The 19,985-nt window shown below is 43.2% G+C and overlaps 1 protein-coding gene across 1 annotated transcript in view; it reads right to left on the reverse strand.

Annotated features, from left to right (window-relative positions):
- LOC115166471 (low-density lipoprotein receptor-related protein 1-like) overlaps positions 1–19,985 on the reverse strand; it is a 224,795-nt gene that overhangs the window by 60,332 nt on the left and 144,478 nt on the right. The window contains exons 35-47 of the mRNA XM_029720368.1: positions 17,326–17,700; positions 8,559–8,748; positions 7,596–7,800; positions 7,062–7,254; positions 6,482–6,607; positions 4,617–4,745; positions 4,265–4,384; positions 3,397–3,510; positions 2,391–2,540; positions 1,978–2,100; positions 1,600–1,716; positions 1,307–1,435; positions 450–572 (exon numbers count right to left, since the gene is read on the reverse strand). Coding sequence (XP_029576228.1) covers positions 450–572; positions 1,307–1,435; positions 1,600–1,716; positions 1,978–2,100; positions 2,391–2,540; positions 3,397–3,510; positions 4,265–4,384; positions 4,617–4,745; positions 6,482–6,607; positions 7,062–7,254; positions 7,596–7,800; positions 8,559–8,748; positions 17,326–17,700 — 2,094 coding nt within the window. The remainder of the gene's footprint in view (positions 1–449; positions 573–1,306; positions 1,436–1,599; positions 1,717–1,977; positions 2,101–2,390; positions 2,541–3,396; positions 3,511–4,264; positions 4,385–4,616; positions 4,746–6,481; positions 6,608–7,061; positions 7,255–7,595; positions 7,801–8,558; positions 8,749–17,325; positions 17,701–19,985) is intronic.

Below are 19,985 nucleotides of genomic sequence, written 5' to 3' on the forward strand. Positions count from 1 at the left end.
CATCTCTCATTTAACCCCGTTCTCTCTGCCCATCTCTCATTTAACCCCGTTCTCTCTGCCCATCTCTCATTTAACCCCGTTCTCTCTGTCCATCTCTCATTTAACCCCGTTCTCTCTGCCCATCTCTCATTTAACCCCGTTTTCTCTGTCCATCTCTCATTTAACCCCGTTCTCTCTGTCCATCTCTCATTTAACCCCGTTCTCTCTGTCCATCTCTCATTTAACCCCGTTCTCTCTGCCCATCTCTCATTTAACCCCGTTCTCTCTGCCCATCTCTCATTTAACCCCGTTCTCTCTGTCCATCTCTCATTTAACCCCGTTCTCTCTGCCCATCTCTCATTTAACCCCGTTCTCTCTGTCCATCTCTCATTTAACCCCGTTCTCTCTGTCCATCTCTCCATAGGCCTTTCTCCTCTCCTCTGTTATCATGCTGCATCACAAACACTCACCACACTCTGGTGACTCGTCTGATCCGTCGGAGCAGTCCATGTCATGGTCACACACAAAGTGCTTGGGGATACAATGTCTGTTCTGACACATGAACTCATTCTCATCACAGGTGTTGTTGTACACTGACAGAGAGAGAGAGAGAGAGAGAGACAAAGAGAGAGAGAGAGAGACAGAGAGAGAGAGAGAGAGAGAGAGAGAGAGAGAGAGAGAGACAGACAGACAGACAGACAGACAGACAGACAGACAGACAGACAGACAGACAGACAGACAGACAGACAGACAGACAGACAGACAGACAGACAGACAGACAGACAGACAGACAGACAGAAAAATAAGAGATAAATAGACAGAGAAAGGGTTAGCAAACAGAGGGTATTGCAAGAATGAATGATACATACCCTTAGCAGTCTAACAATAGTCTGCAGATTCTGCCTATTTACGTCTCTGCTAATAAAATCATTAAGATGAATCATAAAAAGACAATAGAAGTCTCATGTCTTCATCTATTAATTCATATTAATTCATCTATTAATACCCCAGTGGAATGTTGTAGTTTATAGTTGGTTGTATTATCCAAACCCAATAGAGACGTGTGACTCAAATGAGTGTTATGAGAGATTTAGTGGAAGTGTTTAACGTGTCCTCCTCCTACTGACTGAAGCCAGTCTTGATGGGTACCAGTCATATAGACACAGTAAGTTAGAATATCCAGTTCAGATCAACTGTGTTGATTATTAGGACTTTTGTGGACGTGTTGCGGTCGTCCTCACGCTACTCACAGCAGAGAAAAACAAATGCTGTTGCTATCTCACCAAACCAAAGAGCATGAACAGAACAGTAGAAGACTCCCACTCACAGCAGCCAGCCTTGATGCTCTCGTCAGCTCCGTCCAGACAGTCCTTGTCCCCGTCACACTTCCAGCGCTGAGGGACACACACATGAGTGCCGGGACACTGGAACGCCTCCGGGCTGCATGTCTTAGTTTCTATGGCAACGTAGGCGATATGAACATGTTAGATAACTGTAGACTAGTAGTCATAAATGAAATGAAATCGATCAACAGATTTTTATTGATCTATTAATTGACAAGGTAGACAGCTGTGTCTGATATGGGCCATAGATCATATAGGTGTGGGATGAGTCACTCACTGCATCTGTCGTCCTCGTCAGATTTGTCACCACAGTCGTTGGCACCATCACACACCCAGTGGTTAGAGATACAGCGATGGTTCCCACACTCAAACTCAGTGGACGTACAGAACTTATCTGCAAAGACAGAGGAACATTTTTATTAAATGTAATCTGGGTTACATTTGTTTCAGAATACATTTATCACCAAATTTACCACCATATATTGAAATTACTTATTTGAATGAACTATTCAAATTTGATCCCATGCTTGTTGTGTTTATCTATTGAAAACACTGTTTTGATCTTTGTGTCACTACAGTACAGTTCACAGTTGTGTATTACATCAGCTAAGGGAATGGGGGAAGGACAGAAGGTATCTTGGTCAAGTAGACTGACCACAGTGGGTCTCGTCAGCTCCGTTCTCACAGTCGTTCTCCTTGTCACAGGTCCAGCTCATAGGGATACAGCGACCACTGGGGCACGCAAAGAAGTTCACTGGGCACTTCAGCTTCTTCTTGTCTGGTAGAGAGTGTAAATAATAATAAAAAATAACCGTTTTTAATATCGTATAAAGTTCTGCTATGAGTCAGACTTGTGGTACAAATAGCTATGCTTTGTTGCCTGAACAATGTAACTAATAGAATAGCCCCAAAAGTGCAACCCACCCATTTTGGCACTCCCAGGCAGGCTAAAGCAAATGCTCAAAGTGTTTGAAAGAAAACACATACTATTTGAACCCATGAAAGAATGATTTGCTGAACAAAAGGCCCTAAAAGGAGAAAGGTAAGATCTGTCTGTCTGTCTGTTACCTGGGCAGTTCCTCTCGTCTGAGAAGTCTCCACAGTCGTTGTTACCGTCACACTTCCAGGAAGGCAGGTAGCACAGCGTAGTCCTCCCACAGCTCTGGAAGGTCGCCCCCTTCACCCCCAGACGGAAGTAGCGGGAACAGTCAGTTGGCACTGGGGAGGAGGGGACACAGTGGCATTCAGTGGTGTAAAGTACTTCAGTAAAAATACTTTAAAGTACTACGTAAGTAGTTTTTGGGGGGTATCTGTACTTTACTATTTACATTTTTGACAACTTTTGCTTTTTACTCCATACATTTTCCCCATACTTGTTACATTTCGAATGCTTCACAGGACAGGAAAATGGTCCAATTCACACACGTATCAAGAGAACATCCATGGTCATTCCTACTGCCTCTGATCTGGCGGACTCACTAAACGCAAATGCTTTGTTTGTAAATGATGTCTGAGTGTTGGAGTGTGCCCCTGGCTATCCATAAATAAAAATAAAAGCATGGTGTCTGGTTTTCTTAATATATACTTTTACTTTGATACTTAAGTGTATTTTAGCAATTACATTTACTTTTGATACTGAAGTATATTAAAAACCAAATACTTTTAGACTTTTACTCAAGTAATATTTTACTGGGTGACTTTCACTTAAGTCATTTTCTATTAGGGTATCTTTACTTTTACTTCAGTATGACAATTGTTTACTTTTTCCAACACTGGTGACATTAGTGGTTAGTTGTGGGGCTCTTGGGAGTAGTATCTGTACATTCAACATGGAGTGTATATAAAATTGCATCATATCCCCTATATAGGGCCTACCTGGTTAAATAAAGGTGAAATAATCTGTTTTTAAATAGTACACTACTACAGCCTGGGCCATGTCATAATGCACAGGGAACAGAGTCAGAGGAATCTGATCTGTAGTTCTTCATTAGTGATACAGGATGGGTCAGAGAAATAGCTTTAACCATCTTTATTCAACAGATATCCAACATGTAAAGATAGCTTGTAGACTTACAGCAGTTCATCTCATCACTGGCGTCCTCACAGTTGACCACCTGGTCACAGCGGCTGGAGTTGGAGATGCAGCTTCCATCTCGACACTGGAACTCTGCAGCTTTACACAGGGTCACTGGAGAACACACACACAACACAATGGATATAGTAATATGGACGTACACACACAGTTACACTATGACACACACACAGTTACACTATGACACACACATACACACAGTCACACACACAGTCACACTATGACACACACACACACACGCACAGTTACACCATGACACACACATACACAGTCACACACACAGTTACACTATGACACACACATACACACAGTCACACACACAGTCACACCATGACACACACATACACACAGTCACACACACAGTCACACCATGACACACATACAGTCACACTATGACACACACACACACACACACACACACACACACACACACACACACACACAGTCACACCATGACACGCATACAGTCACACTATGACACACACACACACACACACACACACACACACACACACACACACACACACACACAGTCACACCACGACACACACAGTCACACGTACACACAGTCACACTATGACACACATACAGTCACACTATGACACACACTCACACACACACCTAGTCACACCATGACACACACACACACACACACACACCATGACACACACACACACACACACACACACACACACACACACACACACACACACACACACACACACACACACACACACACACACACACACACACACACAGAGTCACACCACTACACACAGTCACATCATGGCACGCACACATAGTCACACCACGACACACACACAGACACACTATGACACACACGACTTACTGTTGCAGGGCAGCTCGTCTGAGTGATCTCCACAGTCGTCAGTCCCGTCACACCAGAACATGTGGCCGATGCAGCGTCCATTGATACATCGCCTGTAGCCTTTCTTACATAGACGGTTCGCTGCAGAGAGGAAGACCAGTATTAGAAGAGATGTTCTCCAGTTGTCTTACTATGACTAAATTCTCTCTCCTGAAATTAAACTGACATCCAATTTTCTTCCTTTTGTGGAACAAAGATTGAGAACAGCAACACTGTGCTAACTGACAATGTAATTCAAGCCCAGATTCCAAGTACTCAGATTGCAGACATGCATTGTGCAAGCAGACACACGCTCGTACGCACACAGACTCACCGCAGTAGGACTGTTTCTCGTCTGACTTGTCCTTGCAGTGGGCCATGCCATCACAGGTCAGGCTGTAGTTGATGCAGTCCCCGTTGCCACACTCAAAGTCATCCACACTACCACACAACGCGTTCAGAGCTACAGTAGTAGAACAAGGAGAGATGGAGACAGAGTCAGCACCATTTATCCTAACCAGACTGGACCCTTTAAATAAATCTTCTTAGGGATAGCCCCCTTTTTTAAATTTTTTGCCTAAAATGACATACCCAAATCTAACTGCCTCTAGCTCAGGCCCTGAAGCAAGGATATGCATATTCTTGGTACCATTTGAAAGGAAACACTGAGGTTTGTGGAAATGTAAATGGAATGTAGGAGAATATAACACAATAGATCTGGTAGAAGAAAATACAAAGGAAAAAACAACCTTTTTTTTCTACCACCATCATTGAAATGCAACAGAAAGGTCCCAGTTCTAGCCATCACTCTGGTTGTAATTCCGATGGTGTCCACAGGATGGCAGCAGTGTATGTGCAAAGTTCAGACGGAGAACTTGAAGTATGAGCGAACTACATGACATTTAGTGTGAAGTCACCCAGGTACATTTGGGAAAAGCATTCATATTACATTTTTCTGCAAGAATATTGTCAAATCTGTATACTTGGACTTTGATTTAGCTTTTCCAGTATTAGTAGCCATATTATAAGTGAAACATTTGCAACACAACCAGTTTTCATAACTTCATATCTCTGAATATTCTTATAATTTTTGTCCAAAACAAAAAGGATGATGTCGCACAAGGTTAGCAGGTACATTTTGCAACAGATACAGGGATACTCCCGCAAAGCCCAGCTCATTGGCTATCTAGCTAGCTTTGTTTGACCCCGATTGGTGCTTATTTGACAAAGTTAGAGTCGATCAAGTGAAGACCGCCCGCATCATCGGCGTGCCATGAAGGTGTCGCTCTCTTACCAAATTTGCTGTCCAATAGGACATACTACACCCCTAATGATATAGTGAAGTCTGGTTATGTTCTAGGATCTCTGAGGAATACATACAAATGTGATTTGACTGGTTGAAACAACGTTTAGGGTTAGATTTTCACAGATTCCTTTCTTTGCAAATTGAACGAGTGGAAATACAAAATTGATCGTGCATGCTATATGGACCTTTTTAGGATATGAAAAAGGATTTTATCTAACAAAACGACACTTCATGTTATCTCTGGGACCCTTTGGATGATAAATTAGAGCAAGATTTCAGAATGTAAGTACACATTTCATCATCAGAGGTGAATTTATCAATCCTATCGCGCTAAAAAAAGTGTTCTGTTGTTAGGAGCTCTCCTCAAACAATAGCATGGCATTTTTTCGCAGTAATAGCTACTGTAAATTGGACAGTGCAGTTATATTAACAAGAATTTAAGCTTTCAGCCGATATAAGACACTTATATACATTTACATTTTAGTCATTTAGCAGACGCTCTTATCCAGAGCGACTTACAGTAGTGAATGCATACATTTCATTTCAGGCATTTTATTTTTATTTTTTGTACCGTACCGTACCGACATTTGTTGTTTCTCTAAAGCCTGCGATCGTGACACAAGGCGCTACATGATCTACAACTGTCCCGTTGACGGGACGCCTATCCCTAATTAAAAGAGGAGGTATTGACATGTCCTTGGACTGATCAGATCATCGTCATCACAATTAGCATTTTGCTCAGTGGATTAACACCAGTCTTAAGGTCTCAGGCAAGGTAGCCCCGGTTTCTACTGCTCCTCAGAGTCTGGCTTTGGAAGACTACAGCAACATTACTCTTCGCCCAAATATAGCGCATCCAACCAACGCTCCAACTGTGCCCCGCCCCTTCTCACCTGAACAGCTGTTGTCCTCCAGGAGTCTGCGGTCTCCACGGCAACTACAGTTGACCCTCGCGTCTGAGGTGAGCAGACACAGGTCCTGACAGCCCCCGTTGTTGGTCAGACAGGGGGAGAACTCACCTGGTGAGGAACAATCGTAAAGAATATTCCTTGTGTTATTATGTTTCATCTTTTGTTTTTACATTGTTGGCCTGTAAGGAAGCATTTCACTGTTAGTTTACACCTGTTGTTTACGAAGCATGTGACAAACAAAATGTAAATCTTGTTTATTAATGTTCTGTATCATGCCATGTTTTATGTTTTGTGTGGGCACAAGGACAAGTAGCTGTTGCTTTTGTAAACAGCTAAGGGGGATCCTAATGCAAAACCAATACCAATCAATCGATCAAATGTACTTATATAGCCTTTTTTACAGGAACAGTTTTCACAAAGAGCTTTACCGTAACCCTGTGTAATATCAGTGTAAGTGTATTTGCACATGATTAACTTGACCAATCTGAAAGCATCTTTCTTTCTGGTAGTTCCTCAGCATAAATGCCCCGCCCACTTTTGATCTATGAGTTCCACCACTCACAGCTGTTGGTGTCGTTGGCCACAGCGATTATTCCCATTGGCTGCTGGGGGATGTCATTTCTCAGTAACCTCATGTCTCTGCCCACAAACTTGTCAGCTCTGAGCACGGCCCTGCGGACCCAATCAGTCCAGAAGATGTAGTCCCCATACACAGCCAGGCCAAACGGATGCACCGGCTCATTCTTCACCACCACCTATGGGGGGCAGTCACATGGTTAGTAAAAAGTTGGCCACACAAAAGTGGTGGGTCTGTAAACAACTGGATTAGAAGTGCTGAATTTGGACCGAAGGCACAATACTCTCACAATCAAAAATAAGAGATCTTATTTCGATAATGACTAAAAATGAATAAAATGGTTAGATAAGAGAAAATACATAAGCTGATCCTAGGAGTCTATAGTGACTCTGTCGCAAGGAGTTGACACAGGTAACAAAGTTGACACAGGTAACAGAGTTGACACAGGTAACAGAGTTGACACAGGTAACAGAGTTGACACAGGTACTAGAGTTGACACAGGTAATGGAAGTGACTCACGTAGCGGTTGCTGCCGTCGTACTCGCAGCGCTCTATCTTGTCCAGCGTGGCGTCTGAGAAGTAGAGTTTCTCTGCGCGGTGGTCTATGGCCAGGCCGTTGGGGGTGCGGATGTCATTACCGATGATCACCAGCACGTTGGCACCAGACAGACTGGCACGCATGATACTGGGAGACTGCTCGTTCCAGTTGGTCCAGAACATCAGACTAGTCGACAAGGACACAGCAGGAAATAGAGGGACAGTTACATGTAGTTTTTATACATAATAAACAGACGGTAATGATGTCAGTGAATAAATTGCTCCACTAACGGACTAATAAAGTGACCTAACAGCTGCGATTGACATTTTATCTATCGAATTAAATCTTGTAGTCATCAAAGAGCATAGCTCAAAGGCCGGCAGATTGCGATATTGAGTCGTTTCCATCTTACCGTCCAAACACATTGTAGGCAGCCGGCAATACACTCGTGTCCCCCATGGACCGGTTCGTACCTAAAACATTCTCACTTTCAGGCTGCAAAGGCGTCGATTTCCTCTTTAACTAGATGTAATGGTAAGAAGGCTGAAAAAAACGTACTTTCTTTAGGAAACCATTTTCCACCATCATGCTAAAGTGGCTAATGCCTAGGAATACTAGTCCCGGATGTTGCGTATCACGTGTAGCAAGTCAGGTTGCAGCAGTCCGTCGTTTACCTCTGGCTGAACACAGGGCACAACATTAGGAAGTAGCATTAGCCACTAGCATGGTCCACAGGGGATACCAGCGTATTGCCAGCTGCATACAATATGTTTGGACAGTAAGATGGAACCAACAATACCAGACCAATATCGCCATCTGCCGGCCTTTGGACTACAACAAGCATATTGAACCTAGACCAACATTTCAGGGGCTTTTAAAAGTAATTCACACCACTTCAATTCATTTATCTTTTTTTTTTTACAAAGAACATCACTGCCACTCACTCCTGGCACTCGTCCAGCACAAAGGCCCTGGGGTGGTCATCTCCAGACATGGTGACCACGGTGTTGCGGTCGTAGGCCTGCGGTCGGCTCTGGTCGACCGTGTGTCGGGTGATGGTGGAGGTGGTGTAGCTGGTCCAATAGAGGGTGTCCCAGCCACGGTGGTACGCCAAGCCCTCCACTGAGCCTACATCTGGGGTAGAGAGAGAGAGAGAGAGAGAGAGAAAGAGAGAGGGACAGACAGCCATTAGGACAGCCTATTGAGGGAGTGGGACAGTCATTCTTTAGTGTTAGGGTCATAACAAGGTCAATATTACTGTCACAGACCTTGGTGGTTCACTAGCAAACAGACAAAAAGAGCCAATGAAAGAGCATAGCCTGTCAAGGAGGACAAAGTCCAAACAACTACAGTAGAAAAAGGAAAGGGAACACCTTCTGTCCAGACATTTACATGGCAGTAGGAAACATTGTTATATGTCACTGTCCATACAAGTCAGAAGAGAGTTCACATTAAATAATTCCCTATGGGCTCTTTCAAGGTTCATCCCTTATGAGCTTTTCTCAGTTTCCAGCATCTGCTTTTGTCACACCACTGACCATTTTTATGACAATTGCTCAATAATAAAATCCTGGACATCTGTAACTGTTTGCTCATGGTCAAAAGTCAATGATTACTTATTTTTCTCCCTGGTGTTAAGGTGGATGGGGGGTGGGGGTGTAAATCAACCCTACTGCAACTAAAGACAACTGTTACATAAAGACTAGTGTGTATTACTATATCTAACCCTAAAGACCACTGGTACATAAAGATTAGTGTGTATTACTATATCTAACCCTAAAGACAACTGGTACATAAATACTAGTGTGTATTACTATATCTAACCCTAAAGACCACTGGTACATAAAGACTAGTGTGTATTACTATATCTAACCCTAAAGACAACTGGTACATAAAGACTAGTGTGTATTACTATATCTAACCCTAAAGACAACTGGTACATAAAGACTAGTGTGTATTACTATATCTAACCCTAAAGACAACTGGTACATAAAGACTAGTGTGTATTACTATATCTAACCCTAAAGACAACTGGTACATAAAGACTAGTGTGTATTACTATATCTAACCCTAAAGACAACCAGTACCTAAAGACTAGTGTGTATTTACAGTTGAAGTCTGAAGTTTACATACACCTTAGCCAAATGCCTTTAAACTCAGTTTTTCACAATTCCTGACATTTAATCCTAGTAAAAATTCCCTGTCTTAGGTCAGTTAGGATCCCAATTTATTTTAAGAATGTAAACTGCCAGAATAATAGTAGAGAGAATTATTTATTTCTGCTTTTATTTCTTTCATCACATTCCGAGTGGGTCAGAAGTTTACATACACTCACTTAGCATTGTTTAACTTTCGTCAAACGTTTCGGGTAGCCTTCCACAAGCTTCCCACAATAAGTTGGGGGAATTTTGGACCATTCCTCCTGACAAAGCTGGTGTAACTGAGTCAGGTTTTTAGGCCTCCTTGCTCGCACACGCTTTTTCAATTCTGCCCACAAATTGTCTATAGGATTGAGGTCAGGGCTTTGTGATGGCCACTCCCATACCTTAACTTTGTTGTCCTTAAGCCATTTTGCCACAACTTTGGAAGTATGCTTGGAGTCATTGTCCATTTGGAAGACCCATTTGCGACTAAGTTTTAACTCCCTGACTGATGTCTTCAGATGTTGCTTCAATATATCCACATCAATTTCCTCCCTCATGATGCCATCTATTTTGTGAAGTGCACCAGTCCCTCCTGCAGCAAAGCACCCCCACAACATGACGCTGCCACCCCAGTGCTTCACAGTTGGGATGGTGTTCTTCGGCTTGCAAGCCTCTCCCCCTTTTTCCTCCAAACATAACGATGGTCATTATGGCCAAACAGTTCTATTTTTGCTTCATCAGATCAGAGCACATTTCTCCAAAAAGTACGATCTTTGTCCCCATGTGCAGTTGCAAACCGTAGTCTGGCTTTTTTTATGGCGTTTTTGGAGCAGTGGCTTCTTCCTTGCTGAGCGGTCTTTCAGGTTATGTCGATATAGGACTCGTTTTACTGTGGATATAGATACTTTTGTATCTGTTTCCTCCAGCATCTTCACAAGGTCCTTTGCTGTTGTTCTGGGATTGATTTGCACTTTTCGCACCAAAGTACATTCATCTCTAGGAGACAGAACGCGTCTCCTTCCTGAGCGGTATGACGGCTGAGTGGTCCCGTGGTGTTTATACTTGCGTACTATTGTTTGTACAGATGAACGTGGTACCTTCAGACATTTGGAAATTGCTCCAAAGGATGAACCAGACTTGTGGACGTCTACAAGTTTTTTCTGAGGTCTTGGCTGATTTCTTTACATTTTCCCATGATGTCAAGCAAAGAGGCACAGTGTTTGAAGGTAGGCCTTGAAATACATCCACAGGTACACCTCCAATTGACTCAAATGTTGTCAATTAGCCATCAGAAGCTTCTAACGCCATGACATAATTTTCTGGAATTTTCCAAGCTGTTTAAAGGCACAGTCAACTTAGTGTATGTAAACTTCTGATCCACTGGAATTGTGATACAGTGAATTCTAAGTGAAATAATCTGTCTGTAAACAATCGTTGGAAAAATGAACTGTGTCATGCACAAAGTAGATGTGCTAACCGACTTGCCAAAACTATAGTTTGTTAACAAGAACTCTGTGGAGTGGTTGAAAAACGAGTTTTAATGACTCCAACCTAAGTGTATGTAAACTTCCAATGTAAAGTGTATGTAAACTTCCAACCTAAGTGTATGTAAACTCCCGGCTCTGTACTGTAGCAGCACAGAGCCGTGCTGCTACAGTACTGACAACATTACCTATCTGACAGAGCTGCGCTGTAACAGTACTGACAACATTACCTATCTGACAGAGCCGTGCTGCTACAGTACTGACAACATTACCTATCTGACAGAGCCACTGCTACAGTACTGACAACAGACAAACAAGGAGCATCGTCGTTCTCAAGACAAACAAAGCCAACTTTCTCTTCTTGTGTTCTCATTTTTTATTAGTCTTCTTTCCTCCTCTCGTTCTTTCTCAGCATAGCTGGTTGTTCAGCCTGTCCTCTAGCTATCTGTGGAATCTGTATTTGGGGCCAGATGTGACACCTGAAAAGGCTATAATGGACAATAAAACTACAGACACCTCTGTCAGGCACTTAACATCAACTATAAGTGGCTGCTTTTAATGAGAACTGAGATGGTTGCCAGCGACAGCGACGGCCATAATTTTGTATTATAGTTTTGCTTGGTTTCAACAAATCAAAACAACATCAAGGACAAGACTGGATTGACATTTTACAATACAAGCTCAGGTCCAGAATTTGGTGGAATACTGATATGGGATACTGTTGCAGCCAACTCCAATGTCAGAGATGGACTCCTCTCTCAACGCCAAAGTCTCTAGGAAGAAGTGTTTGTAATCTTGGATCTTTAAAACTAGTTTTGGAACTACATCCCTGATTCTGAATCATCCCTCCTATAAGATCATAGTTTTGGGAGTTCTGGCCCAGATAGAAGGGACTGTACATACTAACAAATAAAGCTAAACATTTTATAACTCAAGTACAAACTGCTTAGGGAATCTCCATCAATTGATGCTGCCCTCTCGTCAAGGACTGGCCAGACACAAATCGTCCCTTTGTCTATCAAAGCTGAACAGAGAGATTTTTAACTGCATTCTTTTCAAGAAACGACAGCCCAGATACAGACGCATTGTTTAAGATTCTAAATCTTATGTCAAGAAACGACAGCCCAGATACAGACGCATTGTTTAAGATTCTAAATTTTATGTGCTCAGTTAACTGCTGTGTGTCATTGAGAACGTGTCAGTGAACCTGTCAGTCGACTTATTGAAGAGCCAATGTGGTTATGAGTGATAAGGTTTAACAGTAGGAGAGTGTACAGGCAGAGAGTCAGGGTCATAGACGATGTTACTGCTATGTCTCCTATTATCAGTCTGCCATTATAATTACTATCAGGATTATAGATCATTAGTGGTCAGAAGAATCAACACCGCCTTGTGTCTCTGGAGGACAGAACAGAATAAAACAACCGTGGGGAAATACTGATGATGAAGAATAGTGGTGGGGGCTTTGGGTAACAGTAGTAGTGGTGTGGGCCAGGGGAATGGGGCAGATGGGACTGAGGTAATGAAGGTCTTGGTGCGCATGCTGGACGGCCTCATCCTGGTGACGGGCCTGGTGGGTCACTGCCTGGTCATGTCCACCCTTGCTGGCCCGAGAAGGAGGCGAGGCGATTGATTGTCTGATTGATTGATTGATTTCGTAGAGTTAAAAACGATTTAATACTAGAAATAAAGAACCCAGAGGACGAGCGATAATAACACTTATTTTATGTTGCCAGGATATCCATGATCCATTCTAGTGTTGCATCTACAGCGCATTCGGAAAGTATTTATACCCCTTGATTTTTTCCACATTTTGTTATGTTACAACCTTATTCTAAAATGGATAATACACATTTTTCCTCATCATTCTACACACAATACCCCATAATGACAAAGCAATTTTTAAAATATTTTTTAAATGTTTGTACATTTATTACAAATAAAAACAGAAATACCTTATTTACATAAGTATTCAGACCTTTTGCTATGAGACTCGAAATTGAGCTCACGTGCATCCTGTTTCCATTGATCATCCTTGAGATGTTTCTACAACATGTGGTAAATTCAATTGATTGGACATGATTTGGAAAGGCACACACCTGTCTATATAAGGTCCCACAGTTGACAGTGCATGTCGAGCAAAAACCAAACCATGAGGAATTGTCTGTAGAGCTCCGAGACAGGATTATGTCGAGGCACAGATCTGGGGAAGAGTACCAAAACATTTCTGTAGCATTGAAGGTCCCGAAGAATCCAGTGGCCTCAATTATTCTTAAATGGAAGAAGTTTGGAACCGCCAAGACTCTTCCTAGAGCTGACCGCTCGGCCAAACTGAGCAATTGAGGAAGAAGGGCCTTGGTCAGGGAGGTGACCAAGATCTCGATGGTCACTCTGATAGAGCTCCAGAGTTCCTCTGTGGAGATGAGAGAATTATCTCTGCAGCACTCTACCAATCACGCCTTTATGGTAGAGTGGCCAGACGGAAGCCACTCCTCAGTAAAAGGCACATGACAGCCCGCTTGGAGTTTGCCAAAAGGCACCTAAAGGACTCTCAGACCATAAGAAACACGATTCTCTGGTCTGATGAAACCAAGATTGAACTCTTTGGCCTGAATGCCAAGCTTCACGTCTGGAGGAAACCTGGCACCATCCCTATGGTGAAGCATGGTGGTGGCAGCATCATGCTGTGGGGATGTTTTTCACCGGCAGGGACTTCGAGACTAGTCAGGATCGAGGGAAAGATGAACGGAGCAAAGTACAGAGAGATCCCTGCTCCAGAGCACTTAGGACCGCAGACTGGGGCGAAGATTCACCTTCCAACAGGACAATGACCCTAAGCACACAGCCACGACAATGCAGGACTGGGGTCAGGACAAGTCTCTGAATATCCTTGAGTGGCTCAGCCAGAGCCCGGACTTGAACCCAATTGAACATCTCTGGAGAGACCTGAAAATAGCAGTACAGCGATGCTCTCCATCCACCCTGACAGAGCTTGAGAGGATCTGCAGAGAAGAATGGGAGAAACTCCCAAAATACAGATGTGCCAAGCTTGTAGCGTCATACCCAAGAAGACTCTAGGCTGTAATCCCTGCCAAAGGTGCTTCAACAAAGTACTGAGTAAAGGGTCTGAATACTTATGGAAATGAGATATTTCAGTACCTTTGGGGTCACGTAAGACCCACAGGTACTTCCGTGACCCCACAGGTACTTATGTGACCCCACAGTAAGTCCGGCTACTGCTCGGTGGCCATCTTTATCTACCTACTGGCGTCTTCTGCAACGTTGGTTAACCCCGTCCTCTACGTGTTCATGTCCAATAAGTTCAGCAGGGATCTGATGGAGCTAGGGAGGGAGTGCTGGGAAGGTTGCAGGGGGGTGTACAGGTGTGGTGGGGGGCAGGGACATGGTGCAGCATTTCAACACTGTGGAGCTGGATACTTCACCACTAACCCTACCCGGATTCTAAGGGTTACTAACTATGGACCCTCTATGGACACTCTATGGATATTTAATGAAGATTAACCGACCCTCTATGGACACTCTATGGATATTTAATGAAGATTAACAGACTATCTATGGACACTCTATGGATATTTAATTAAGATTAACAGACCCTCTATGGACATTCGATGAACATTCTATGGATACTAGAAAAACATGCTTAGTTTGAAGAAGACTGTCTTACAACCTATTCAACATAATTTAATTTCAATAAACACAACCAGCTCAGCTCAGGCCATTAGCTTTTTCCTCTTCTTCATATCACAAACTGATCAGAGCTGTATGTGTACGAGTATGTGACCTGACCTACAAAGTAATGGTCTTGCTCAATTGTAGAGAGGATCAGCAAGAATGTTTTGTCACTTGTGGACAATATAAATATAAATAAAGAGAGTTGCACACTGCATATATAAACTCCCAGAAAAGTTGGTATTTTACCCAATAAATGACTGGGACTTTATACACTGCTCAAAAAAATAAAGGGAACACTTAAACAACACAATATAACTCCAAGTCAATCACACTTCTGTGAAATCAAACTGTCCACTTAGGAAGCAACACTGATTGACAATAAATTTCACCTGCTGTTGTGCAAATGGAATAGACAACAGGTGGAAATTATAGGCAATTAGAAAGACACCCCCAATAAAGGAGTGGTTCTGCAGGTGGTAACCACAGACCACTTCTCAGTTCCTATGCTTCCTGGCTGATATTTTGGTCACTTTTGAATGCTGGCGGTGCTTTCACTCTAGTAGTAGCATGAGACGGAGTCTACAACCCACACAAGTGGCTCAGGTAGTGCAGCTCATCCAGGATGGCACATCAATGTGAGCTGTGGCAAGAAGGTTTGCTGTGTCTGTCAGCGTAGTGTCCAGAGCATGGAGGCGCTACCAGGAGACAGGCCAGTACATCAGGAGACGTGGAGGAGGCCGTAGGAGGGCAACAACCCAGCAGCAGGACCGCTACCTCCGCCTTTGTGCAAGGAGGAGCAGGAGGAGCACTGCCAGAGCCCTGCAAAATGACCTCCAGCAGGCCACAAATGTGCATGTGTCTGCTCAAACGGTCAGAAACAGACTCCATGAGGGTGGTATGAGGGCCCGACGTCCACAGGTGGGGGTTGTGCTTACAGCCCAACACCGTGCAGGACATTTGGCATTTGCCAGAGAACACCAAGATTGGCAAATTCGCCACTGGCGCCCTGTGCTCTTCACAGATGAAAGCAGGTTCACACTGAGCACATGTGACAGACGTGACAGAGTCTGGAGACGCCGTGGAGAACGTTCTGCTGCCTGCAACATCCTCCAGCATGACCGGTTTGGCGGTGGGTCAGTCATAGTGTGGGGTGGCATTTCTTTGGGGGGCCGCACAGCCCTCCATGTGCTCGCCAGAGGTAGCCTGACTGCCATTAGGTACCGATATGAGATCCTCAGACCCCTTGTGAGACCATATGCTGGTGCGGTTGGCCCTGGGTTCCTCCTAATGCAAGACAATGCTAGACCTCATGTGGCTGGAGTGTGTCAGCAGTTCCTGCAAGAGGAAGGCATTGATGCTATGGACTGGCCCGCCCGTTCCCCAGACCTGAATCCAATTGAGCACATCTGGGACATCATGTCTCGCTCCATCCACCAACGTCACGTTGCACCACAGACTGTCCAGGAGTTGGCGGATGCTTTAGTCCAGGTCTGGGAGGAGATCCCTCAGGAGACCATCCGCCACCTCATCAGGAGCATGCCCAGGCGTTGTAGGGAGGTCATACAGGCACGTGGAGGCCACACACACTACTGAGCCTCATTTTGACTTGTTTTAAGGACATTACATCAAAGTTGGATCAGCCTGTAGTGTGGTTTTCCACTTTCATTTTGAGTGTGACTCCAAATCCAGACCTCCATGGGTTGATAAATTGGATTTCCATTGACTATTTTTGTGTGATTTTGTTGTCAGCACATTCAACTATGTAAAGAAAAAAGTATTTAATAAGATTATTTCATTCATTCAGATCTAGGATGTGTTATTTAAGTGTTCCCTTTATTTTTTTGAGCAGTATATATAGATAGAGCGTGCGACTCTCTTTATGTATTTGTACAGCTAACAGTTTATTCTTTATGTATTTGTACAGCTAACAGTTTATTCTTTATGTATTTGTACAGCTAACAGTTTATTCTTTATGTATTTGTACAGCTAACAGTATTTTCTTTATATATTTGTACAGCTAACAGTTTATTCTTTATGTATTTGTACAGCTAACAGTTTATTCTTTATGTATTTGTACAGCTAACAGTTTATTCTTTATGTATTTGTACAGCTAACAGTTTATTCTTTATGTATTTGTACAGCTAACAGTTTATTCTTTATGTATTTGTACAGCTAACAGTTTATTCTTTATGTATTTGTACAGCTAACAGTTTATTCTTTATGTATTTGTACAGCTAACAGTTTATTCTTTATGTATTTGTACAGCTAACAGTTTATTCGCCGTTAGTCAACACCTCTACACAAAATCATTTCTCTGGGTGTGCGCCAGCTCATTCTTTTTATTATCCTTGTGGACAAGATAACATAACAGATAAAACATTACTACTCACTCTCCACAACCTTCTGCAGTTCTGATCCGTCATCGTTGGTCTGCTGGATGTTTCCAAAGTGTATGTCACTGAAGAAGATCCGGTTGGCTCCCCTCCCCCCGCCTCCGCGGTAGTCAAAGGTCAGGGCGATGACGTTCTTCATGTGTTCCGGGTCCTCGAAGGGCTTGATGGGGGCGTTCAGGTTGGTCTCATCTGATAGGTGGATACTCTTCAGAATGGTCCGCTCCGAGTACAGCAGGTAGCCGTCGTAGTCGCGGCAACTGTGGCTGTCCTCGGCCAGCATGCCGTGTGCGCAGGCGCAGGTTCGCTCCCCATTGCCGCGGTAAAGGCAGAGCTGTTCGCAGCCGCCATTGTTGTTTTTACAGACGTTGGTGCCTGAGGGAGAACACACACACTGGTTAGACACATCAGTCTCATAGACACATCAGTCTCATAGACACACACTGGTTAGACACATCAGTCTCATAGACACATCAGTCTCATAGACACACACTGGTTAGACACATCAGTCTCATAGACACATCAGTCTCATAGACACATCAGTTTCATAGACACATCAGTCTCATAGACACACACTGGTTAGACACATCAGTCTCATAGACACATCAGTCTCATAGACACATCAGTCTCATAGACACATCAGTCTCATAGACACATCAGTCTCATAGACACATCAGTCTCATAGACACACACTGGTTAGACACATCAGTCTCATAGACACACACTGGTTAGACACATCAGTCTCATAGACACATCAGTCTCATAGACACATCAGTCTCATAGACACATCAGTCTCATAAACACATCAGTCTCATAGACACATCAGTCTCATAGACACATCAGTCTCATAGACACATCAGTCTCATAGACACATCAGTCTCATAGACACATCAGTCTCATAGACACACACTGGTTAGACACATCAGTCTCATAGACACACACTGGTTAGACACATCAGTCTCATAGACACATCAGTCTCAAAGACACATCAGTCTCATAGACACATCAGTCTCATAGACACATCAGTCTCATAGACACATCAGTCTCATAGACACATCAGTCTCATAGACACATCAGTCTCATAGACACATCAGTCTCATAGACACATCAGTCTCATAGACACACACTGGTTAGACACATCAGTCTCATAGACACATCAGTCTCATAAACACATCAGTCTCATAGACACATCAGTCTCATAGACACATCAGTCTCATAGACACATCAGTCTCATACACACATCAGTCTCATAGACACATCAGTCTCATAGACTCATCAGTCTCATAGACACACACTGGTTAGACACATCAGTCTCATACACACATCAGTCTCATAGACACATCAGTCTCATAGACACATCAGTCTCATAGACACATCAGTCTCATACACACATCAGTCTCATAGACACATCAGTCTCATAGACTCATCAGTCTCATAGACACACACTGGTTAGACACATCAGTCTCATAGACACATCAGTCTCATAGACACACACTGGTTAGACACATCAGTCTCATAGACTCATCAGTCTCATAGACTCATCAGTCTCATAGACACACACTGGTTAGACACATCAGTCTCATAGACACATCAGTCTCATAGACACACACTGGTTAGACACATCAGTCTCATAAACACATCGTTCTCATAAACACATCAGTCTCATAGACACATCAGTCTCATAGACACATCAGTCTCATAGACACATCAGTCTCATAGACACACACTGGTTAGACACATCAGTCTCATAAACACATCAGTCTCATAAACACATCAGTCTCATAGACACATCAGTCTCATAGACACATCAGTCTCATAAACACATCAGTCTCATAGACACATCAGTCTCATACACACATCAGTCTCATAGACACACACTGGTTAGACACATCAGTCTCATAGACACATCAGTCTCATAGACACATCAGTCTCATAGACACATCAGTCTCATAGACACATCAGTCTCATAAACACATCAGTCTCATAGACACATCAGTCTCATAGACACCTCAGTCTCATAAACACATCAGTCTCATAGACACACACTGGTTAGACACATCAGTCTCATACACACATCAGTCTCATAGACACATCAGTCTCATAGACACATCAGTCTCATAAACACATCAGTCTCATACACACACACTGGTTAGACACATCAGTCTCATAGACATATCAGTCTCATAGACACATCAGTCTCATAGACACATCAGTCTCATAGACACATCAGTCTCATAGACACATCAGTCTCATAGACACATCAGTCTCATAGACACATCAGTCTCATAAACACATCAGTCTCATAGACACATCAGTCTCATAGACACATCAGTCTCATAGACACATCAGTCTCATAAACACATCGTTCTCATAAACACATCAGTCTCATAGACACATCAGTCTCATACACACATCAGTCTCATAAACACATCGTTCTCATAAACACATCGTTCTCATAAACACATCAGTCTCATAGACACACACTGGTTAGACACATCAGTCTCATAGACACATCAGTCTCATAGACACATCAGTCTCATAGACACATCAGTCTCATAGACACATCAGTCTCATAGACACATCAGTCTCATAGACACACACTGGTTAGACACATCAGTCTCATAAACACATCAGTCTCATAGACACATCAGTCTCATAGA

The sequence above is a fragment of the Salmo trutta genome, chromosome 28 (assembly GCF_901001165.1).
Source record: "Salmo trutta chromosome 28, fSalTru1.1, whole genome shotgun sequence".
NCBI classification, from domain to species: Eukaryota; Metazoa; Chordata; class Actinopteri; order Salmoniformes; family Salmonidae; genus Salmo; species Salmo trutta.